The 26,374-nt window shown below is 37.7% G+C and overlaps 1 protein-coding gene across 1 annotated transcript in view; it reads right to left on the bottom strand.

The window, feature by feature from the left end:
• Positions 1 to 26,374, bottom strand: part of TRAPPC9 (trafficking protein particle complex 9) — a 527,812-nt gene that overhangs the window by 440,501 nt on the left and 60,937 nt on the right. The window contains exons 11-14 of the mRNA XM_009888180.1: positions 24,315 to 24,400; positions 13,810 to 13,936; positions 11,652 to 11,784; positions 5,042 to 5,205 (exon numbers count right to left, since the gene is read on the bottom strand). Coding sequence (XP_009886482.1) covers positions 5,042 to 5,205; positions 11,652 to 11,784; positions 13,810 to 13,936; positions 24,315 to 24,400 — 510 coding nt within the window. The remainder of the gene's footprint in view (positions 1 to 5,041; positions 5,206 to 11,651; positions 11,785 to 13,809; positions 13,937 to 24,314; positions 24,401 to 26,374) is intronic.

Here is a 26,374-nt window from a genome sequence, read left to right as displayed (position 1 = left end):
TGAAAGGTAAGGACAAAAGGAAAGAAAGTAGAAAGAAAAATGAAACAGACTACAGCTGAAAGGTGAAGTCTGCAGAAAAAACCAAAACAACTGCTGCTTCTCAAGCTGAGCAGTTGAAAGGGAATATAAATGCAAGAGCAGTTTCCAACTAGCTCACAAGGATGAGACCACAGTAGTCCACATCTCTGAATTCAAAGGCTGAGAGAGTTCAGCCTGGTTGTTCAGCCTGGAGAAGAGAAGGCTCCAGGGAGATCTTTTCACAGCCTTTCAATACTTAAAGGAGGCTTAGAAGAAAGATGGGGACAGACCTGTTGCGATAGGACAAGGGGTAATGGTCTTAAAAGAAAAGAGGGGAGATTCAGACTAGCTATATGGAAGACATTTTTTATGATGAGGGTAGTGAGACACTGGCCCAGGTTGCCCAGAGAGGTGGTAGATGCCCCATCCCTGGAAACATTCAAGGTCAGCCCCTGCCCATTGCAGGGGAGTTGGACTAGATGGCCTTGAAAGGTCCCTTCCAACCCAAAATATTCTATGATTCTACACTGAGTGGAAGTATTGTCAGAAGATACATGAAGACAGAAATCTGATGTGCTTCAATGCAACAAAGCTCTTCAGGCTTCTATGGTAATCTGCATGTCTGATTCTTGATGCCTCATCAGCTGAATTATATATTCCCAGTGGAATATACAGGACCTCAAAATACAAAATAACTACCAGTTCCAAATGCATCAGCATCGGCATTCGTACATCTTAACTTCTCCAAGTGCATGAAATTCTAGTAAAAATGAAAGTTGCTTATTTAGCACTGCAGAGTACCCACCACCTTTTTTTAAAATGAGGAACTGTGGGCTGTGCACACTAGAATTACAGGGTTAAAAGCACTAATTGTTCATCAGCTCATAGGCATTGTACCGACATTATTATTGATTTCCCTTTGTGAGTGAGGAAATACAGCCTCTTGAAATTGAGGAGAAAACACAGAATATTTTGAATTCAGACGTGGTAGACAGAAATGAACTTGCAGGACTTATGTTCTTTACAATGTAACTCTAGTAGAGTTTCCTCTAGGCAATTAGCAAGTATCCCTAAAAGGAGGAAAAAATGCTCTAAAATCATAAGCCATTTGACATTTATCCTACGAGTGGAAAAAAGAGTTAGTAAGAATCATACAAAAACATGGAGATCTCAGTCAGCCAGTGTCAGCAGAGAGGAAGAGACTTGAGCTGAGAAACCCAGACAGTAAAACTACGGCAGCTAGACTGGGGCTGGATTACCAACGCTCCTCACTGTCCTACCTTCACAAGGACGTTTGGACTAGCTGGAGAAAAGCCTGCCTGCATTCACAACCCTCTACGGAACATAACCCAACTCCAATTTGAAAGACTTTACAGTTTTGTTTGGGGGAAAAACAAAACAAACAAAAAAGGTAAATAGATCTATTCCAGGATAGTCACAGTTCTTAGAATGGGTTACCTGGACCTCAGAGATTTTTCATTTGTGGTCTGGCACAGCTAAACAGCTGAGACCGCAAGCAGATGTGTTCAAAGACACAAAGGGAGGAATACAGCTAGACAGGTGAATTTATTTATCTGTTTAAATTCCAGAGGTCAACTACTTCTAAGAAAGATCAGTGAGGTTTTGCATCATCCTCCAAGTTCATCCAGTGTGTACAGCTGGTGCTTATGATCCTAATAACCTGTGAGGCTGGTAAGAATGCCTGGCATGCTCTTCGCAGTGCTTCAAGTTTGAAAACCACAGGGTTACATTTGCCCCTGAGTGTACCAAATAGATGGGCTATCAAAGCTTTTAGAGTGCAACCCCTGAGACATAACACGCCTCTGACAAGGGCTGACTGGAGACAAAGGATAGAAAGGCATCCCTCTTTGCACATGTCCTCATTCTAAAATAAGTATTAGACCATCTGACCTGGTAAGGGACAATATGAGGTGAAACACAGTTGACCTTGACAGTATACATGTGATGTCCAACCTACAGATACCGCAGCCTGGTAGACAGAGCAATGCAATGAGACATTAAAAGACATGACAGACATGTTTATTGTGGCAGCATGACAAGTCCCTTTTGCTGATTTGCCTCAGGATCTGTTCTGTAACACATGGCTGCTAAAGGACTCGAAAACTCTGTGATGTCCTCTATGAACTGCACAGGGTGAGCTGCAATTTCTGCTCACTTATCTGAGGGCCAGAGTGGAAAAGCTAAAGAGCTGCACCTGAAAGAAACAGAAGAGAGGAAGTAAGGGAAGGCAAGTTTGAAAGCCTGATCTCCAGAGGTTCTCATTTACAAGACACCACTGAAAACAACGCCAGAGAAGTGGGCTTCCTCAAGAAAAGTGACTGGCTATAGCTAACATAATGAAGGAGGGAGGTCAGGTCACTGCACTGCAACAGCTAATCCCATCCAGTAATTTCAACGAAAAAAAAAAAAAAAAAGACAATATTTGCCATTTACAGCATTCATCTTTGTGCTAAGAGTTGTGGCCCCAGAAACAGAAGGTAAGGAAATAGAAGTCAGACAGGTAGACATGCAGCAGCTGCGAAAGATTTACGAGCAACTGCCGAGACTAAGAGAACCAAAGCAAATCAGGTGAAATGAAGGATGATTGAAAGCTCTTTGTATTTGGCTGAAATTGGACAACAACTTCTCACGGGCTCCCAAGTCGACAGGCAAGCTGTGGTCATGGCAGAGGAAGATGCCTAACAGCTTTCAAGGAGACCTTTAGCAGTTTAAAACACAGGCACTTTTCAGCTGAGGAGTAGTACAGAACATCCAAGAGACAACTTCTTAATGCACTACAGATAGTTCACAAGCATCTGCATATGCTCCCAATTTGATATATAACACCAAGTTCAGAATTCGTGTTGGTATTAGAGATGGTTTAATGACGTATCCACATTGTTTCCACGCATGTAATATTCACTGACCAGAATGAACTGATGCCATTACAAATCTTAAGTTCCCTGTTGATCACCAGAATCCCAAGTCATGTGTCACACTGTACCACGAGTCCATCCTTATGCATTTGTATCAATTTATGATAATGACTAAAATGGAAGAGAGTCCATTAAAAATGGCAAAGGTCCATCCTTTGCAAGACCTACATGCAATCAAATTTGAAATAACATAATTATTACATGCTTAATGTGGACCATCAGTTCTTTTGCCATAGATAGTATATTTCAGGGCTTTACATCATACCCACAGCACACATCATGTAAAAAGTTATACTTATTTAAGTATGTATTTTCCCCTAATAACTTGGTTCATCTCAAGCTTACAGTTCCAAAATACAGGGGTGCATTTCACTCCTGTGGGACAATGCAAGAAACTGAAGACTCTGCTTGACAGGACCCTGGATAACCTAATCTAAAGTTTCACTTTCAAAAGAAGGTTGTTTAAGACGATTTCCAGAGGTCCCTGCCCACACAGACTTCCACGATTCTACAATACTGATGGCACGGTTCTCACACTCTCAGAACAAATATCATTCGGTGCCTCCCAAAACTCACTCTCATTTCCATTTTTCCTGAAATGGTGATTTAAGTGTTGCCCTTTTGAGCATGCACATTTTATAACTTACTCATCAGAAAGTTTCCTTTTTCTGATAAAGACAATTACTATCATGCTAATAACATCTAAAAGACTGTCAAATACACAGAGGCTTCATTGTAAACATTTTCTATAGACAAAGAAAATGAAGGATGAAGTAAAATTAAAGTTTTACGGATCTCAAAGCTGAGTTTATCAACTTTTCTCCTTTTCCCCATTGTTTTTAACAAATGTTGCAACAGAGATGATGGTTTTAAAATTGACAAGAGCCTCTTTTTCAAAATTCTGAACCAATTAACTGCGTAACCTTATGTACTAAGAGTCTGATTAACATCTGATTCAGAGGCGCATATAATCCACCGTTTAATACATTTCATTACATAAACTTCACCATTTAATATGCGTGCTGTATTTGGTCTTTCTGTTACATACATACAGCACCTAGCACAGTAGGAGCACATTGGAATTACTGAAATAAGAACAGTAAGTCATCATACATGTCAGCTTCTAAAATTATTCATGGTAACAAGTCTCAGACAGAAAATCTATTCTTAGATGATTGGCAAGTCCTATTCTCTCAGGTTGCAGAGAAGAGGATACTCTTGAAAAAAAAAAAAAATCACGAGCTCCAATACTGAAATGAACAAAAATCACCAGGTATCACATTGCATTTTAATACTCTGGCACTGACAGAATAAAACCTGCAATAAAATAAGGTATTCCTATTGTAAGTAAAGATTATATTGTTTGTCATCTGCAGTTCTTCTGTGAATATCACTTTCATAATGATGCCTCAGAGGACAAACCAAAAACGAGAAAACATATCACAAAACAAAAGCAAGATTCACTTATCAGACTACTTTTTAATACTATTATGTACAGAGTATTTTAGGAGAAATAAGTGGAAGCAGGAGATGTACTGTATTTCCTCCATACCTTCAATTATTCTGTTAACTCACAATAGCTTATTGTATTTATTGCCTTGTTCTTTAAAGTCTTTTATCCCATTTTTTTCTTATTGCTCGCTGAGTGAGACAGAAGTAGGCTTATGTACTTCCACTCCCTCAAGTAGGACAACATTACTGCTAATGGTAATTTATTTAATTCACTAATCAGTGTATTTAGACAGAAGGAGAAAATAATTTAGAGCCAAGATTCTTGCTTTTTACTAGTTATTGCCTCAGGATTTTTTTTTCCCAAGTAACATTAAAATGAAATCTAGATCCCCAAAAAGCAGGTGACCCTTTGACACACAGATGGTTCTACAATTTCTTTCATTTTCTTTCTGCATTTTCTCACATTCTTTCATTTCTATCTTCCTACAATAAAATCAAACTGAATTATTCCAGTTCTGTAACAGGGATTATATTTATTCTAAACTGACCTAAAAGTAGCACAACACAACTAGTCCCCCCTTTTATCAAAGAAAAAGTGATCATTATTTTTTCTAAATATAAATCAGCATACACACCCTTAGTGTTGACTGTTTTCGCTGTGACCTCTAGTTTTTCCAGTGGTTCTGTTCCAATATTTTCTAACTTAATGATGAGCTGTTGAGTCTCTCCATTGTAAAGCTGGACAGACACATTAGTAGAGATTTCGTCCCCTGAAGAAGGCTGAAGTGTATGAGCAGACCTACAAAAACGTGACACATAGACAAACAAAATATTACGATAAACATGTCAAAAGCCTGTCAAGTTATAATATTCTATTAACTATTTTTTGAAGACTCAGAAAGTAAGAGTACACATTGTGTACTGCAATCTTGAAGATATCACATATCATTTTCCATTCTCATTTTAGCCAGGGTCATTTTTTATAACCATTGAGGACAAATGTTAATATTGTATGCATAAGACAAGTCAGATTTCAAACAATATAAAATATGTATTCCTAACTGTGAAAGCTTGTTAAAAAATGCTGCCAAAAAAAAAAAAAGTAAGAAAGGGAAAAGAACAAAAAAGCAAGAGCAGGTCATTAGAATGAGCAAACTTGAAAAAAGTGGTATCTGATCTACCAAGTGTTTGAACACTAGGGTTGAGTAACAATGAGTCTCAAGAGCTGAATGCAAAACAGAAACAATAAAAAAAGAAAATTGAGGAGAATAAAAAGTTGAGCGCTACATAGGAGAAACCAGGGTGAGAGTCCTCTGCAAGACCCTGGAGTCCATACTGCTCTCTGATCAGCCTGTAAAAATTACAGAAGTGAGAATAAGTTAACCAGTAGAAGAAACCTCAGAAGAGATGAAACCTTTGTACACACAGGTGAGGATACGTTGCTTTACACTGTCAGGCATTCCCAAGCCCCACCAATATATGATATACGCGGAATGAAGATAGAAACACCTTTAATGACAGATAAGCAGCACTATGTATTTTACACATGTTCACCCAGAAACCGTTTCCTTAAGGGACCATAAACAGTATCTGAAATATGAGGTAAGTTATACTTGGTAGAGTAATATATTGTAAAAATAACTTAGAGATGAAACAAAAATTATTCTACGAGTTATATGTGCTAGAGAAAATGCATGGGTGTCTAAAGCTTCAGAAACATGAGACTTTATTTAAATGAGTATCAAACATTTTATTTCAAAGTAACAAATGTGTCAAACCAGTCAATTATTGAAATAGCAGATATGCACAGTGCTATGACAACACATCATGAATAACCGAGAATTGAGCAGTAACCTTGACCTTTGCTTGGAAGAAAATACAGGAGTTGAGAGACTGCAGTTTTAGTGGACAGCAGAGGGCATAAACCTCATGGGAGAGGACCCTGAAAGAAATTCACTGTGTGAAAGGTGAAATTGTGAATATAAATGAACTCTTTAGAACATGAATGAGAAGGAGGATTGCAGAACAAGACAGATGGGCAGAGGTTCAATTTCTGACTGTATTTTTCATGCTAATGCAAAGTGGTCAGAAGGGATCAAGGACACAAGGGCAAAAGCTACTGAGATTAATGACTGATAAATCTGTTGGTAAACCCAGGTTCAATAACTTCTTTTGGCAGGTATTTCTGCTATCCTTCCTTTCTGTCCTATCCTTTCTTAGCACAAGATAAGCAGTCTCCACAAACAAGAACAGATTTTAGTCTTTCAAAATGCATCTATGACAACAAGTACTTAAAACACATTTTATTTGAGAATTTAAAATTTACTGTAATTTAATTATTATCATTGCAGCACTCTGAAGCTTGGGCATTTGGAGCAACAGAGAGAGGGCTCCAGGGCGACCTTATAGCCCCTTCCAGTCCCTAAACGGGGCCTACAGAAAAGGTGGAGAGGAACTCTTTATCAAGGAGTATAGTGATAGGACGAGGGGGGATGCTTTTAAACTGGAAGAGAGCAGTTTTAGATTAGATATCAGGAAGAAATTCTTTACTGTGGGGGTGGCGAGACACTGGTACAGGTTGCCCAGAGAAGTTGTGGAAGCTCCATCCCTGGAGGTGTTCAAGGCCAGGTTGGATGAGGCTTCGAGCAGACTGGTCTGGTGGTGCCCCTCCCCATGGCAGGAGGATTGGAACTCAATGATCTTCAAGGTCCCTTCCAACCTAAACCATTCTATGATTCTGTGCCTGCTCTGAACTTGTCCTCACCTGCCTTCAGCTTTGGTTTTACTTACTGCAGCAGCAATTTTTTCTTCTGACCTGGTGGCTACTCTTAATTTGCTTTATTTCTGTTACCTCTGTTCGTCACAACCATAGTTTTATATAGATAGTAGTAAAAAGCGGTTGTTCTAGGTAGAATGAGATATTTATGACTAAAACAGTGACACTGTGTAGAGAAACACAGATCTGGTATGATAGCAGAGGCATTGCGAAGCGGAAACACAGGATGCAGCAAAGAGTAGGACTGGCGTGGGATGGATGGTAAAGAGAGGGGGCACATGTTTAGCACCGGAGACCTTACAGCTATAAACAATTCACTAACAGTCAAAGAAATGCAGATATGGAACTGAGCAAAAAGAGCTTTCAGGAGTAACAAAGACAACAAGGATCTAATATACAAAACAAGCATCACATATATTAAATTTGGATGCAACGTGGAGCTTGAGTGAAGAAAGAATAGGTGTAAAAATGTGTTAGCAAACAAAAATGGCTTCAAGTGTTTTCTACAGTGAAAAAACCCCAATCCATCAACATCATATTCCTCTCGGTGAAGGTCTCCAGAAGCTGACAGTGCGCTGTACCACCAGACTGAAAATGCCAACCTTAGGACCTAGAGGAGCACTACAAGCATAACACCAGGAAAATAGGTACAAAATAGGAACTGTGTGTAAAGCAATTTTAAGTGTATTATTAATAGTGATTCTTCTTCTGTATAGAGTATTTTTCTCTCTCTTTTTCTTTCTTCTGTAATAATTTCATCTGGACTAACAATGGTCTAATACAGGAATTATTAAGATAAAAACAGTAAATTATTTGCTTTATACATAAAGTGTGTTTCCTCTTTGCCTGTAAACACAACTCTGAGAATAACAGTATCGCACAATCATTTCAGTATATTAGAAAATACTTATCAAGAAAGCAGCCTATAATGCCTGGCACACTGGCACGCAGCTTCAGAAATTTCTGGTTCTTGTGAAAATGACTGATATTTTTCAATACAAGAAGTCTTCCCCAATTTTATTTATAAATTTGTCATTTTCTTCCCTCAGTTTCTTACTTTATAGGCTTTTCCATCAGGATTGTTCTACTTAGTAGTGTAGTATTTTTATATACTATATATAAGATACTTAAATTTATGCACTTATATTTATATAAATACATATAATGATGAAAATATATACTAACAAAGCCATTCTCAACCTACAGTGGGCTTCATGAGCACATCCTCAGTAAGTCTGCAGATGATACCAAGTTGGGCGGGAGCGTTGATCTGTTTGAGGGTAGGATGGCTCTACAGAGGGATCTGGGCTGCCTGCCAGAAAAGGACCTGGGGGTGTTGGTCGACAGCTGGTTGAATATGAGCCAGCAGTGTGCCCAGGTGGCCAAGAAGGCCAACGGCATCCTGGCTCGTATCAGGAATAAATAGTGTAGCCAGCAGGACTAGGGAAGTGATTGTCCCCCTATACTTGCCACTGGTGAGGCTGCACCTCAAATCCTGTGTTCAGTTTTGGGCCCCTCACTACAAGAAAGACATTGAGACGCTGGAGCGAGTCCAGAGAAGAGCAACAAAGCTGGTGAGGGGTCTGGAGCACAAGTCTTATGAGGAGCAGCTGAGGGAACAGGGGTTGTTCAGCCTGGAGAAAAGGAGGTTATGCTCTCTACAACTACCTGAAAGGAGACTGTAGCAAGGTGGGGGTTGGTCTATTCTCCCAAGTAACAAGTGACAGGACAAGAAGTGGCCTCAAGTTGTGCCAGGGGAGGTTTAGATTGGATACTAGGAAAAATTTCTTCCCCAAAAGAGTTGTCAAGCATTGGAACAGGCTGCCCAGGGAAGTGGTTGAGTCACCACCCCTGGAGGTATTGAAAAGACGTGTAGACGTGGTGCTGAGGGACATGGTTTAGTGGTAGAATTGGCAGTGTTAGGCTGATGGTTGGACTTGATCCTAAGGGTCTTTTCCAACCTAAATGATTCCATTATTCTATTACAGCTTCTGCTAAGATTGAGCTTTTTTAATTGACCTTCCATAACACAGAGGAATTAAGAAAAAAAATGTATATTTCTAACAAGACATTATGATATGCCTAGAAAGGCCTGGAATTATTCTTGCCAATATGACTATACACCCCCAAAATTACTATACATCAATCAAATGTTAAAGAAATGATAAACAGCTATGTATCTTTGACCTTTCAAACAAACCTTTTTCTACATATCAGCAGTTTCACCTACAAAGAAGCAAGGCAGTAAATACAGTATCAAGACTATCTCAAATACTTAAAAAATAAATAAATTCATTGAAAAATTAAGAAAACTCATCTCAGCTCCAGTAGAAGGTTCCAAAAACAACCAGCTATAAAAATTAAGGTGCTGTGTCAGGAAAAGACTCTCTCTTAAGAATAGAGGCTAACATTGAATGTTGGTAAGATGGGTGTCAACGCAAATGTAAACATAAAGCAAATCAGCAAGATGCAAGCATAGAAATTGGATTCAGATTTTAGCCTGCTGTGTGTAAATTAAGAATTTTCTTCCTTTCTGTTCTTCACCATGTCTTTTAAAAGCACATCATCCTCTGGAGAGCCCAAAGGATAAAACACTGTTGACGGGAGTTGCATGAGGCAATTTGCTGGTATCATAGAGGCTGGGATAAGGAGTAAGTGATAATAAACAGAGACCCCTCTGGCATACTGCAAGGTAGCCAGGAGTGTATCTGAATTCCCAGGATGTCACAGGAACTGAGACTGACTACTGAAACTAAAGCATCTGAAGAAACTAAAAGTAAATGTAACACCAGTGAAAAAGTAAATACACACCAATATAGAAAGAAAATCTTGTTAAGGTTCCACATTATCAGCTGAACATATATCCAAAAAGAGCAGATATTATGCTCATTTAACAATATTTGTAATTCACTTTGTATTTCAACCCCATCGTGCTTTTTAATATATTCATAACTTTGGCTAGCCAATATTCAATTTGATTACAGCTAAACCACACAGACTCCATATCTAGCAGAATTTTTATAGTGAATTTACCAACATGTAAATCAATTGCAGCATTTTATTATTTTGCTGTCTTCATCAGGATATTACTTTTCCATCTTTGTAATACAATGCCATCCACACAGCCCATTCCACGTTAGGAAAGTAGAATTCAATACAGAAAAATCAGAACCAAACTGGTTCCTTTGCTTTAGTAAGTAAACCATGCTGAAGAACACAACAAAAAAAAAATTACATATATATATACATACACATATACGTCTCTTTGTGATATACAGCACGATCATACTACTAAGGATCATAAATGGAGCTGAGATCTTCCAATCAATAGAACAATCCCTGTGGTACTTGAGCTATCAAACCAGTAAGTAACAAAAGGCTGTTTCCTGATCCATAGCTAAAAGGAATATTAAAAAAAGAAAACCAACAACCAAACAAAAAAAATGAAAACTGAATCTCCGTACTTTTATAACTATTTGCAAAACATAGATGGATGGCAAGACTCTGACATAGTGATCAATATGCAGCTTAGTAGGTGAATGCTCTTGAACCTTGAAAAGTTCCAAAAATTGAATTGAATCAGTGTCTTACCAGCTCTCTCTACAATCATGGAATTCGCCACATTCTTCCCAGAAAAAAAGCTCAAAAAAACCTCCACAAAACCCCCAACCTACTACTGTGTCCTTTTTGGTGAGTGTATACAGAAGTTATTTTAGTTGATTTTTCTGTCCCTCTTAAACATATTGTTTCTGTAGTATGGTATCAAGTTTAGGCCCCTCCTGAACAATGGAAAAATTGATATTTTGGAGCAAGTTCAGAAGAGGGTTATCAAACTGGTTAGGAGGCTAGAGCACATGAGATATGAGGACAGGTTCAAAGAGCTGGGTTTGTTCAATTTGAAGGAAAAAAAAAAAAAAAAGAGGGGGTGATTCTTACTCTTTTGAGTGTGGTCACACATTGGAACTGATTTCCCACAGAGGTGATGGAAACACTGCCCATGGAGATAATTAAAATTTAACTAGATCATGCCCTGGGCAACCTGATCTAACATTTAAGTCATATAACTTTTCAAAGCTGGCCCTGCTTTGAGCAAGATCCTGGATCAGATGACCTCCATTTTTACTCTTTCCAACCTACACTGTTCAATGCATTACCTCTTTACTTCAGAACTCTATGAACATTTAGCCTTTAAAGGATTCATTCATTTAAAAGTATGACTTTAATAATGAATAACCATTACACTCCCTCAGTTAATTAAATATCAAAATATTTTCTATGAAATTCCAAGGTTTCAAGCAGTAAAACAAAAAAACTTAAGATTTATATTCCCAAGTAAATAACACAGATATAGTTTATGTCTTATTTTAGTAAAGCACTGATTATATATTCAGATGAAGGAGTTTTTATTCAGCGTGTGACTAACGCTTAAATACAACCAAATAAAATCATCATTTAATTCAGTTTCTCACCTGGGAAGGGAGGTACTGATCTGCAGCCTTGGCAAAGCTGGAATGACTTCAACAGTACAGCCATTGGTCTTCACTCCTGGCAGATTGTCCAGAAGGCAGTCACTGAAGACTCCAAAAACTGAAGTATGGTAACCTGATTTTTAGAAGAAAACACCAGTACGTTGTGACTTTTTCTGTTTTCTGAAAGGTGTAAAAGTACTAAGCTAGTAGTCAGGTCCTGCCAATATTTCTGCTATGCAAACCACCACATTTTCTACAGGGACACAAAGTACCGAAAACATTTCATTCTCAGGACACAAAATACGGAAAACATTTTCAAACTCCCTAAATAACAACATTTATAACTACATGACAACATACAACACATGTATGCCTTTGTATCTATGACATGTAAAATTTAAAAAAAAAAAATTAAAAAAGAGTCTGTGATTTCTACCATGCATTATGTAAAGTATTCCACAGAACTTAACAAGATCAACATCACAAGTCATAGTATAGAGAGCATCATTTTATACCCCATCACCAAATCCACTGGTGCACATAAAACTTGATACTCTTCAACATATGTTAACAGTTCCCGATTTCCTCCAAAAAACATTTATAGGAAAGTCTCAACTGTATCCAGAAGCTAAGGATAAAAGAATCCTAAAGGAAATTAATTAGGGAAAAAAAGGAAAGTAGATATGCATACACACAAACACCTGCCATAAAAGACCACAGCTTATCCTCTAAAAGTTAAATTTAGTAGGAAAGTACCTCTACACTGACTCTTTGCCAGGCAATATATACAAGCTATACATGAAGGAAAATTTGGTACATTGACACACAAACAGCTGCCAAGTAAAGAAATCAGCTCCTCTACTTGCAATACATTTTTAGTATGTGAAACTAAAAGCAGAGAACTACGGCACAAATGTTCTGAATGCTTTGATGCTGTTCTGTATTTACTGAAATAGTTTCGGGGGAAAAAAAAAAATCAAATGAAGAATCATTTTATGAGCAGACAGAAAAGCACTTAAGAAAAACTCCGTAAGAACAGTTTCTTCAAGTTCAAAGCCATCTTCTTCTGATGTTTAGCTTTATTAAAATGTTTCTTTTGCCATAACTCTGTATTTCCAAGAATACGTACCTAAAATTGTGTGTTGGTAAGATGATTCAGTCCTACTACGTGTTGAATCGATCATCTTCACATATACCCCCTTTTCTAGGAGACTGATCTGCTCATCTTCTAGAAAAGCTCTTTAATTCTTTTTACTTACTACAAATACAATTGCATTCAGGCTTATTAATGAAATGATATCTTGACTGCAACAGACTACACATATTGGCTAAATTGTTTCTACAGAAGCAATCCGCAAAAATTTCTGTAATCTTACATGAACACGATTAATTAAGAAAAATGAACTGCAAGATTATCTTCTGCATTCTCATGAAAAAGTTCAAGTAATCCTCCTCCTCAGCTTTCCAAATGAAAGCGTTAATAAAGGGCAGTTTGAGTTCATTATCCTTTTCCTCTCATACATGAGATATTGTAAATATGTGTTCATTACTGCTGTTGCAACCAAATGATTCATCAGGCTGTTTTTACTGAAGTCTAGTATAGAAAACAGATTTGTTGTTTTGTTTTTTTTTTCTTTTACATACTGAGGAGAATTCAGAGTGGCAAATACAAAAAGGACATCAATTTAACATGTGTCATACAAACTTATGTGATGCACAGAGATCACAGAATCACAGAATCACAGAATGGTCAGGGTTGGACGGGACCTCTGGAGATCATCTAGTCCAACCCCCCTGCCAGAGCAGGGTCACCTACAGCACGTTGCACAGGACAGCGTCCAGGCGGGGTTGGAATGTCTCCAGAGTGGGAGACTCCACCACCTCTCTGGGCAGCCTGTTCCAGTGCTCCACTACCCTCAAAGTAAAGAAGTTCCTTCTCATGTTAAGATGGAACTTCCTGTGTTCAAGTTTATGCCCATTACCCCTCGTCCTATCACTGGGTGCCACTGAAAAAAGACTGCTCCCATCCCCCTGGCATCCTCCCATTAAGTATTTGTAAGTATTAATAAGATCCCCCCTCAATCTTCTTTTCTCTAGAGAAAGATGTAAAACACACGGTTGTTTTGCTAGGAAGAGAATGACTGAAGAGATCCCTTACCATTGACAGTGATTTGTCCGGTAGTTTGAGGAACACCAACAAGAGTTACTGGATAGAGACCAGATTCTGCAGGTAGAGAAAGAGCTGCAGGAAGAGATTCGAATTCTACTCCTGTTGTCAATAGTCCCTGAAAAAGTCATATTACATAGATAAATCCATTTATGATATATACTTATATTTTTATGATATATACTTACATTTTAATCCCTTCCATTACATCACCCAAAGTTTTACGATTTATTCCAATTTGCTCATAGCAGTTATTTTGGTTTTTAAGTTCCAGTGACTGAAGCACACACCTAGAATTATGGCAAGATCTGTATTCAACAGTGAAATGCGTTTCAGGATCTGAGGTGGGAACAATGTATGAAAAACTAATAAAAATTTATACCCAAGCAGAGTAAAAAGAATGAGTGATATAACCTGCGTGGTGTTGTTTTATACCTACATTTAATTGTACTTGTGACCTAACTTACATATTTGCTTATGTTTTGGACATTGAAAAATCAAACATCAATAGCGACTCTTGTTTAGCTTTCATTAAAGTCCCTGGCCAGAAAATATTTATCTACGAGGAGAAAAAATTTTAGTATTTACAGATAATAGACCGAGTCTAGCTTTACTACCCAACCTAAACATCTCAATGTTTAGCGTCTTAGCATCCTAAATTTAAAACATCACAAAAAAACAAGAAATGAAGCAAAAAAAAATATGTATTTAAGAAACTTTAAAATACAGCATTACTACCCTTAGCAGATTGGGGGTTTTTTTAAGCTCGGTTAATGAACTTAAGATGCTTGAACACTCTAAATTTAAAACATCACGAAAAATAAGAAATGAAACAAAAAAAAAAATATTTAAACAACTTAAAAATACAGCATTACTGCCCTTAGCAGATTGGGGTGGGTTTTTTTAAGCTCGGTTAGTGAATTTAAGCTGCTTGAACACAGAACGTACTGTTACAAGTAAGAAATCTGATGTTGTAAAGCACATAAATCTAAGTTACCAGCTGCTTTTCTATAAACTTAGATTTTTATTTTCATTTTTTAATAAAGATGCCATCCAAATATCTCCATCAATTAATGCAGTAAGTACAACTAGATTAAACCTCAACTCCACAAGGATGCTTCACAGGAGCTCAAAACTCTATGAAAGAGCCAAATACTATTTTTGTAAAGACAGATGAAAAAACTCATGGTTTGAGCCACAGAAAACCACGAAGAGACTGAAGACTGATCAAGGAGTTTAAGAAGCAGCATCATTATCTGCACAGTGCCAGAATACCAACACTGCTTTCCTCTGAAAGCATCTATGATTGCCTCGTTTTTAACTCAATTGGGTTTTGAATGGTGCACCTCTAATGCTCATGTCAGCTGTACAAGGCAGACTAGCCCTCTTATGTTTCTAATTCTCAATTAGAAATTAGGAAAATTGATACTCATATAACAAGTACTTAAAGAAATGCAAATGACACCACCAGAATTACCCAGCCAATGACTGAAACTTGACCTGTCATGTCGATTAAGTTTTAATGGTCTGATTTGCATTGGGACTAACCACCAGCAAGTCTTCTTCAAGCAATTCCTAGATATTAACCAAAATCAACCCACCAGCAGTCAAAAACTGAACTAAATTAAAAGCCACTATCAGAATTTCTTTCCTCCACAGAAGGCAGTGTGCCTTCTGGTAAATTAACAAACAACTATCTTTCACGCACATACTACATGACAACTAAATAAATGCTTTGCACCTAAGATATTTAACAGCAAAGCCCTAAACAGACCAGAAGCTTAACAAATCAAACCGAACAGGTTTGTCGGGTTCTTGATTTCTCTTCTACTGAAGATCTGAAGTCATCAACATTATAATATACCCAAAAGCTAAAAAATCCTTTGTTCTAGCAATTACTTCTTTGTAGACTTGACATTGTTGAGATAACACCTTATTCAATCAAAGCTGTTGTTGCTTTGTGATGAGATGCATTAGAGAACTCTATCCTTCTCTAATATTGTGCAAATTTCAGTTTCATTGTTTCACTTGAGTTATAAGAAAACATTGTGTCAAACCCTCATTTCTACTGAGTTTTAGTTTTCCCCTGGTTTCACATGCATACTTCAGCTGTCTGAAACAATCCACAAAAAAAGCAAGTAAAAACTAAACCTGTCTTCCCATGCATTCAGCACCCAGTGTATCAGAGCACTGATGCTTTTTGATTTCCACTTCATAAACACAAGCTTCGTCACTACTTTTCAAACAGGTCTGTTTATGTAGCTGGGAGCTTAAACAGGCCTTGTTTGCACTCTTGGTGAAATATTCCTTGCAGTATTTCAAAATAAGGAGATCAAAATAATGATTGCAATAATTAGCCAATACAAACTAATTTTAGATATGACGCAACATAATCGTTTGCACGTGACTGAAGATAAATCCTTCAAGCGGGATTCACCACACAGAAATGGGGTGAACATTCACACTTTAATACTGACTAAGCCTCAGTCTTCACCATAATCATTCTGCTTTTTTGCTTTAGCTGAGGCAAATCTTAAAACATAAAAGGTTATCCCCATACACACTCCGAAACTCACTTTTAAAACAGGCACAGAAGGCTTTGTAAGACTATTTCAGTCCCGAAAGCACTGTGGTATCACTTGGGCAAACATTCAAATATATTTGAACTATTCAGGATTCACCTCAACTAAATACATTCATCCAAGAACTTAAAATCCTAAAAAAATCAATGACAAAAAAAACCCACCTCCAATGTCTTGTTTAATATCATCTAGAGCAAATGTAAATCAACAGAACTGACAGGGACCCCTAAATATTATTTGGCCCATCTCCCTCCTCTGAAGCAGCACCAACTCCACATCAACCATTCCCAGCACGTTTATCTAGGGAGTTGTGGAATTTCCCTCAGCAGCAATCTCTAAGAGGGGACTAGGTAACTTAATCCAGTGGTTAAACTGGAAAGCCTTTCCAGTTCAAACTTTCTCCTAAAACTACACTGAACTTACCTTGTAACAATTAATACACATCATTATTTTTCAATTCCTAGCTAACTCCCCAAATTCGCCAGTATATCAAGTGCCTATAAACATATACAGAACACTACGAAATTACAATGCCATTGCAAAACCATAGTCAGGTCACTTTTCTGGAATATGGGAATGTCCTCATTGAGATATGGTCCTAATTAGCCTAGTTTTCCTTAGGGCAAGGTAGAAGATGGAAGAAATACAGCTTTCTCCCATGTTCTTACTCCTCTACTTTGCATTTTTAATCAAGCTGGATATCGGGACATACATTTATACATTCATGTCGCTTCTTGCAGTGTGAGCAGTCTTGTGCTCTTATTTAATATGAATTAGTCCCCCATCCCAGCAATTAGACATCCTGCACTATCAAGTTGGACTGAGGAGCTGCATGGGAAGACATTGCCCTGAATGCCTTTCAGAGTCCTATAAAGGAAGAAATAACCTCAAGGGGGGCCATAAACCAGCACAGCCCTGAGAAATGCATCTGAAGTAGCCCCACATGCACAGATACAGACTGCCATACAACCCTAAAATTGGCAGTCAAAACCCCACAGCCCAGCTAGAGTTTTGATCTGTGACACCAATGCAGGGAATCAAGGCCTGGAACGGACCGGAGCCAAACCCTGAAGAAAGCAAAGATCACAACGGTGGGTAAACAAAAAATAGGGAACTGAACTGAGAAAAATTAAATAAATCAATGCTAATATTTTTAAAGGCTAGTGGTCAAGGCTCAGGAAAAGCAATGATCTCAACCCAGCTGTGAGAGAAAGCATCTTCCTCGCCAAAGGATTTAAACTGAGTATGTTAACAGCAGACAAAATCCAGATAAAACTCAAGATAAATAGAGACAGTAACAGACTAAAAGGCACGTGAATGCATCTGGAGTACAATCACCCAAAATATGCATGTGCTTATGGACAAGAAGGAAGAGTTACTATTAAGAGAAATTGTTAGTATTAAAATGATTTAGTAACAGTAGAGGGGAAAAAAATTGCTATATACAGTGTATATTGTTCCCTCAGGCCTGAAATTACATCAAAATGACACCCTTGGATCATGCTGATCACAAACACGGCAAGTTGATCACCAATAACTGCTAAAGCAAAGTAAGTCCTCAGCACAATGTATTTTTCTTACAATGCATTAAGAATGCACTCTATTTTTTAACAACAAAAACCATGAAAATGAAGAGATTTTCTAGAGAACAAACTCAATGCAAATGCCAGAACACCTGCACTAAGCATATACTATGCCTGGACTAGAAATTAAAGCATCTCAAGTGTATTATCACAAGAAGGAGAATACAGCATGTGTTTCTCTCATTATGAGAGTTTTAGTATTCAGTAAAACTTCAAGTTTTTAAAAGTAAAGTTGCTAAGAAAGCATAAAAACTCATCGAAATGGAAAAAACCCAATATAAACCTCAACTAGGCCTCCGAGTTCCAGACATGAACTGAAATCAAGATACTTACCCTTAAAACTTAACCAACACAAATAAGTTTTAAAAGATAATGACATATCTAGAATGTCTGAAAGACATTTTTAATACTGCTATTTGCTGGATAGCAGAACTCAGCAACATTTGCCCAACACTGCCCTCTGGTGCCTAAAAATTTTTTAGATTAATAGTGACAACCAAATCAAGGCTCAAGTCCTGTCATATCCTTTACCCAAACATATCAGATACAACAAAAAAAAAAAAAAAAAAAAGGAGTAAGTGTTAGATTTCTTTCTCCCTTGAGTTTTATACCGTATTTCAAGTGAAACTATTTAGTAGTAATCATTGCTCTTTCTGACCTTCTAGGAAAAGTTTACCCATATACGAGGTTTCCTTCCAGGATATATATGAATCACACAAAAAACTGCAACTAATTTCACATTTCCTTGTATTCTTGTAAAACAATTTAAATTGTCATAGAGTGAATATATGCATGCTATTATCACAGCATGTCTTTCAATCACTTCAAACCTCCCTTTAGTTTTAGGGAAACAAAGCTACTCATATGTAAATGGTATCATTTGGGGAGGCTGTTAAAACAACATGCATATGTAAACGATTTTTTTAGGCTTTACTTACCAGTCCTGAAATGCAATCAGTCTTTTTTTAAAGTAACACTGCCACCAAAGTTACTTTTCATGCTGAACATACTTTATACAATGTTGTCAAATACTTTATACAAAAACTGTCAAATATTTATTTAAAAGGAAATTTTCCCTAGTATTTCTAATAAGACTCTTTTAGGCAGACCTAGAAAACACCAAACATTACCGTTTTTATCCTTCTTACCCCTCACCTTTTTTGTGTACATTCTTGCCCAATACAGTTTCAATTAAATGTAATGTATCAGTAAGTAAATATTCTTTCAACATGGCAGAAACAGTATAAAGATGTGAACTCACTAAAGAGCAGTTGATGGAAACAATTTAAATAATCGTAAACTGAGCTGTGAGACTGATTATACATAAAGATTTATCAAAATTTTAGATGGTATTTTTAAACATCAATATAGAGCTCTTGGCTAACAGTACAGTTCTTAAGTTCACAAAAAAAAAGAAAAAGTAACAGCCATTCTTATACCATCATTAATCAAAATACTAGACTTAATTGTCTTCAAATAAATACATGCTCCAAACAGAAGAACTTTCAAACAAAGACTTTCTTTTTGAATAATGAGCTCTTAATACCATAAATTACGTTACCCCCATGTTTGGGGGTAGTACTTTTTAGTTTCTCCATATTAATTTATTAAATACAGTTTACACTGCTCTGTGTATACTGTACCCTCCTTAGAACCATGGCTATATTTTCCATAATAAGTGCAGAAAAAAATGCTTTCACTCAATAAATAACATTGCCTCAAAATTTCTCAGCTTTTTTTTCCTTTAATATGAAACTTGAGAAACAAAGAGGGAAAAAGTTAAAATCTTAGAGAACAACACACTTTGCAGTCCACCTTCACCTGCATTTTACTTTAATAGTAGATCTCACTAGACTGTACCATGATTTACTGCTTTAAACATTTGCCCTAATATACAAAATAAATCCATCAGAGATTTCCCAGAATTTTGGGGTTTTCCTGAAGGCCTGAACCCTAAAAGGTCATTTTTTCCTGGACAGAAAAAAAGGCTTACTGACTGCAAAAGAGATAGAGGTTATCATTCACATAGCTGAACAAGTCTATACAGAAATCAATATTCCTGGGGGAAAAAAATGTAAAATGGTATATACACATATTACAGCTGAACACCGCATCTCCTGTTAACTAGGGCTCCACCGATAGGATAGCAAAAGCATTCAGTCAAAGCTAGTTAGGCTCATTTTTGTCTCTCTTTCTCACTCTGTTTAAGATACCTGCTAAAGCACTTCCCTATGATCTCTTCTGCTTCGCTTTATTGACCAAAATACACAGTTGTTGGACCTAATCACCTCCATATTCCACAATTCAACATTTTCATTTGTCATATTATTGCACCTTTCATTGGATCTGCCTTTTAACTATATGGACAAAAGAAAAACACGGAATAGAGAAATACAGAAAAGTAATACAGAAATGGGATATGCATGAAGAATAGATACCTAACTAGAGTCCCAAATCGTGAATATGCATGACAGGAAATAAACAGCAAGAAAAACAAAGATGGGCCAACAGCTTTGAGAACAATAAAACAAAACAACCAAAAAAAAATCAACTTTTCAGACAGTACAGGGCTCATAGTCTAAGCAACACTGATCAAAGTCTTTTCTCCACAGCCTCATGTCAAGACTAAAAATTAAACTACACACACTTAGTATGAATACTTTAAAAAGTGAAAAAAGATAGAGAAGCCTTTCCATGGGGAATCATTCTCCTTAACAACTTGTACTCAATACTAAGTTGTTTACCATCACAACTTTCAGCCATAACAAACAGGAAGACACATTAGGGAAAGTATCATGATAAAACTTTGGATCGATGCTTCCAGCATTCATTTAACATGAAATGAGTAAGCTAACAGAACAACAAATCACAAACTGAAAGACGAGGGAACAGGGAAAATCAGGAAAAAGGAATAAGACTATAGATGAACTTCATGAGGTTCAACAAGGCCAAGTGCAGGGTCCTGTAGGTGGGTCGGGGCAACCCCCAGTATCAATATAGGCTGGAGGATGAAGGGATTGAAAGCAGCCCTGAGGAGAAGGACTTGGGGGTACTGGTAGATGAAAAGCTGGACATGAGCTGGCAATGTGCACTCACAGCCCAAAAGGCCAACCATATCCTGGGCTGCATCCCCCGCAGCGTGGCCAGCAGGGCGAGGGAGAGGATTCTGCTCCTCTACTTCGCTCTCGTGAGCCCCCACCTGCAGCACTGCATCCAGCTCTGGAGCCCTCAACGTAGGAAGGACATGGACCTGTCGGAGTGGGTCCAGAGGAGGCCACAACGATGATCCAAGGGCTGGAGCCCCTCTGCTGTGAGGACAGGCTGAGAGAGTTGGGGGTGTTCAGCCTGGAGAAGAGAAGGCTCCAGGGAGACCTTAGTGCAGCCTTCCAGCACTTAAAAGGAGCTTATAAGAAAGAAGGGGACAGACTTTTTAGCAGGACCTGCTGCGTTAGGACAAGGGATAATGGTTTTAAACTAAAACAGGGTAGATTTAGACTACATATAAGGAAGAAGTTTTTTACGAGTGTGGTGAAACGCTGGCTCAGGTTACCTAGAGAGGTGGTAGATGCCCCATCCCTGGAAACTTTCAAGGTCAGGTTGGACGGGGCTCTGAGCAACTTGATCTAGTTGAAGATGTCCCTGCTTATTGAAACAGGGGCTGGACTAGATGACCTTTAGAGTCCCTTCCAACCCAAGCTATTCTATGATTCTATGATTTCAGGACAGTTTGTTACATGTTGATGAACGGTGAACCACGAAAAGTGTAAAGAAGAAAGGAAATCAAGCAATGGAGAACTCCAAGGACTGCCAGTCATTGGAAACAAGCTTAAACAGTTAGTCATACTGCAAAGGTAAGGTGCCGAGTCAGACAGAAGGAAAAATGCTGTGGGACAGACAAGCTGAAACTGCCAGTAAATGACAGAAAAGGATACACTTGTTATGAAAATGATTCTATGAGGCTAAATAATATGAAAGAATGTGGGCATGGGGACTGCAGGCATGAGTATATGTTAATAATAAAACAAAATATATTAAAATATTAATCAATGCTTTGAATTATTAGCATAAAACCAAAAGAGTTTATTCTTGTGATAAAGTAATAATTATTCACAGATTCTAGAAAGATCACAAATGAGACTAGAAAATCAGAACAAGTTAGGCTGGAAGGAAATGCTAAAGGTCCTCTTGCCCAGCCCACTGCTCAAAACCAGGCCAACTTTGATGGTCATTCAGGTTTTTCACGGTCCTATACACTCAAGTTTTGAAGATTTCTAAAGATGGAGAGCCCACGTTCTCTCTGGGCAACCAGTTCCAGTATATGATCACTTTCATAATTGGAAAAGAGAACTTTTTTTATTAGGAAAGTTTTCCATTGCTGCAACATGTTCACTGACTCGCATCCTTACACTGGGCACCTCTGGGAAGACTCTAGCCCCATTTTCACTGCACCTTCCCATTTTGGGATCGAGGAAAGCAGTAGGAATTACTGCAGTATTCTTCTCTTCTACAAACTAAACAGATGCAGCTCTTTGAACCTGTCCTCATCTGTCACATGCTCCAGCCTGCCTAGCATCTCATTAATACTGCCAGACTGATACCAGTATGTCCATTATTTCTATTGCACGGGGAGCTCAAAACTGGCCTTGATTCTAAAGATACTGCCTCTCAAATGCCAAATCGAGGGGAATAATTACTTCGCTCATCTTGCTGGCTACAGTCTTGATACCACAGACAAATCAAGCAAAATCAACTAATTTCTACCAATGAGATGACATTAGCGCACAGCAGAATTTCTCAAAGCACTCTATTTATGGAGCACTGACTAAAGAATTATGTTAATCACTTCAATTATTTGTAGCTAGTTTGCATGCCTGCTTCCTCTTATGCTTACCAATGAAACTGAAATTCAGTATTAATTCAAAGACAGAACTTTATCACATTAGCAGTAAAAAGAAGTATTGACGCTACTACAATTAATTTGCTCAGGGAATCGATGGAGTGCACCTCTGTGCAAATAACTGTATTCTGAGTTCTTAAGTGTATGTAAGCACTCATAAGAAATTTCCTCGTTAAGAAATTAAGAAATTATCCAAAACCAGTTTTTTAAATATATAATTACATCATTACTTACACAACACAAATTAGACTATAAATCACAATGTTCTTAAATAAATTAATTCCTATGTAGAGTCCTTTCTGATGCGCAGCTTTACAATTACTTTTTCTATTCATTCCTAACAATTTGGAATACTTCTGTGAGGGTTAGATAAAATACTGCTGAAGAAACCAATGTGTTAGCTTCCAAGAATGATTTTTATTATGCTCTAAGCACAACCTTTGGGCATGTTCATTTCCCATGGAAAAACACTTTATTACACGTGGCATATTATCAGTAATTTAGGTCAAATTGTTTGAGTAGCCACTGCAGTAGACCGATCAATAAAAAACCAAACAAAAATCCAGGGCAAATAAATATACGCTCATTCACTTAGCCTAACAGAACAATGGGCTCTAAGAGATGGGATTTATTTTTTAAAGCAATATTAAAGGTAAAAATATTTATCATAAAGGACAACACTGGATTAGGACTGAGCAGAGATTAAGTCCATTTGGTAGTTAGAGGACTTTTAACCTTTAGATGGATAACAATTTAAAAAAAATCCTGTTAGTTGGCATAAAGAGGGGAAAAAAATTTACTGTGTTTCAGGATACATTGCAAGCAGCCAACTGAAGTAGAGGGCTTCGGCTTGACCCATCTAACCTTACATGCTTTCCTGGTATTTTAGCCTTTTTTTTATCCCTCTCGATCATTTTACCTTATGGTGTTTTCAAATAACATATACCACTGGAAACAGCATAACCATGAGCAGAAGCTTCTATTAAAAAAAAAAAAAGCTTCTCAAAACTAACTATTTAAATTTTTAAAAATGTGGTCAAATTGGAATTTGAAAAGCTAGGATGAATGCAGATTTTTAAATTACAGTAGCAAGTGTACACTAATTATTAGGTTTCAGTATATAATTATTACTTGAAAACCAGTATATGTAAATTATGTAGCATGAGTTCTTGTCAATGCAGAAAGGTACAGAATTGATTTATGGGTCAGTAGCAGTAAAACATTTAAACACTCTGAGTGGCAGAGATTTTCTTTTCAATACCTCATTACCAACAGATTTGAGAAAATTGACAGTACTGCACTGTTAAACTGAGGTTATACTGGCTTAAACGATTTTTTAAACTATTTGCTTTATAGAAAACCATATTTGAAAGTTCAACTGAGAAATTTTTCAGGAAAAAAATAATAAAAAGGGGAGATTAGGAAGATACATACCATGTTTTCTACTCGGAGCTCAAAAGGCATAGGGTTGTACACCATCAACTGAACTTCACATACATCTCCCTGGACCCACTGGAAATCTACATGAAACAATTACAGAATTAACACAAGAATTACCTAATCATAGTGTTATAAAAAAGTAGCATCAGCTGAGCTGACTGATTGCTATATTATCTTTATGTTCTAAATTAACATCTCTGCAAAATCTTCACAGCCCAAGTCCTATTCAAGCGCACTGGGGGACACAAGCTATAAATCACAGGCAAAGCAATGGGTTAAAGGACCGGGAGCATTCATTAATACAGTAATAGTGCTCCAAAGCCCCAGTGTGCCAACATCACATAGGCAAAATTAGCTCAGGCATCAATTCAAAACAGTACTTAAACACATCCTTAATGTTACACACTTAAAGGCTTACATACTTGGAGTTAGGTATGGAGTATACATCACCTTGGATAATTACGACTCAGATAAAAAGCAACCAGACAAGGGATGAACACAACAGGAAGAAGGAAATTAAAAATAACAGAAACAAATCTTCATATAGACATAGCTGATGATACAGAGTAAATAAAAGATCATTCTAAATTGAGAAGAAAACAACTGCTACCTTACTTTCCTCCCACTAATTTTCTCTGGGAAACAGTAAGTAGTTTGGAGATGCTGTGGGAGGGGAAGATGACCCTAGGATCTACGGATACAGATTTTTCAGAGGTTCACAAAACGGAGACTCAAGCAATAAACACAAATTACTTAGTAACTTGTGAAAATACTTAGGGAAAACAATGAACAAAAATAGGTCCAGTAATAATACTTTCCATTTGTATCTCACTAACAAGTGACAGAGGTTCAACTTTAAAGACACTTTACCCTGCCAAGTTTAATACTTAATTAACCGTTCGATGCAGAAAGATTATTCTCTGTCAGCATTTCATACTCTTTTCAGCCCACAAGATCCTGTCTACCTTCCAAATTTCTCACAGTTAACCACATTCACCCAATGTTCAGACTTAAAACTGAATGTGACAAGATTGTCCATATAGGCTGAGGACCTGCAGTCCAAATAAACAAAAATTTCACTGCCCAGCAAAAAAAACAGGATTATTTATATTAAGACTGTAATTCACAGTTGAAACCATCTGTACTCTAATTGTACATTCACAATCATTGACTACCTGATTACAATTTGCAAGCAATATTAGACAGCCCAAGGGAGATGTACCTAATGCAAATGTTTAACTCCAATTAATGCTAGTGGAAATTAAAAACATATATTCAGAGATATTAGCAGGTTGTATTACTACAAAACCTGAAAAGCAAAACCGCTGATTAAAACAAAACATTCAAAACCACAGTTGTATGGGATGTTCTGTAAAATTCTTTTTATTTAATTGCTGATTAGCGTCCAGGACGCCTTATGCATTGTGCAGTCCCCAAAAGACCTGGTTCCTGCTCTGCAGAGGTACGTACAGAGCTTCGAAGGCACCTGAGCACTGGAGCCCCATTACCCTTACCGACATCACCGTTGGCACTTCCGGTATCCAAAGGCAGCACTTCAGTCCTTCTAAATTGATTTCCATGTTGTAAGAACTACCACAAGATCAGAATGCCTTTTCTGAAAATGCTTTCAATGCAATCACGTAAAAAGCAATTCTGAACAAGTCAAGTTACCACAAAAACACGTTGTAAACTCTTGATTTCATCTAAGAATCTCTAAGCAAATGCAAACCATTAGTTTGTCTGATGCTTTAATCTGCCTTTTCTTCCAAAAACAAAGGATTCTAGGCTCATTTCTTAATTATGAAAGATTTGATCCCTCCCTTAGTGTGGAATTACTCCCTGAACTGCCTCCTCAGAGTAGCACGGTAACGGCGGAAAGTCAACGCCGGAGCCGAGGGCAGCGCCAGGTGCCTGAGGGGGCCGCGGGCCCCGTCGCCCTTGGGTCATGTGCAGGGAGGGACCGGGGACGGTTCCCACCGGAGGAACGGGGCGGCCGGTGCCGGTTGTGCCCGCGGCCCGCTCACAGCGTGGGGACCGGCGGAGAACCGGCCCCG

The sequence above is a fragment of the Charadrius vociferus genome, unplaced genomic scaffold (genome assembly GCF_000708025.1).
Source record: "Charadrius vociferus isolate BGI_N301 unplaced genomic scaffold, ASM70802v2 scaffold276, whole genome shotgun sequence".
Taxonomy (NCBI): Eukaryota; Metazoa; Chordata; class Aves; order Charadriiformes; family Charadriidae; genus Charadrius; species Charadrius vociferus.
Note: the sequence above shows the minus strand (reverse complement) of the source record. Positions and strands in the feature narration are given on the sequence as shown.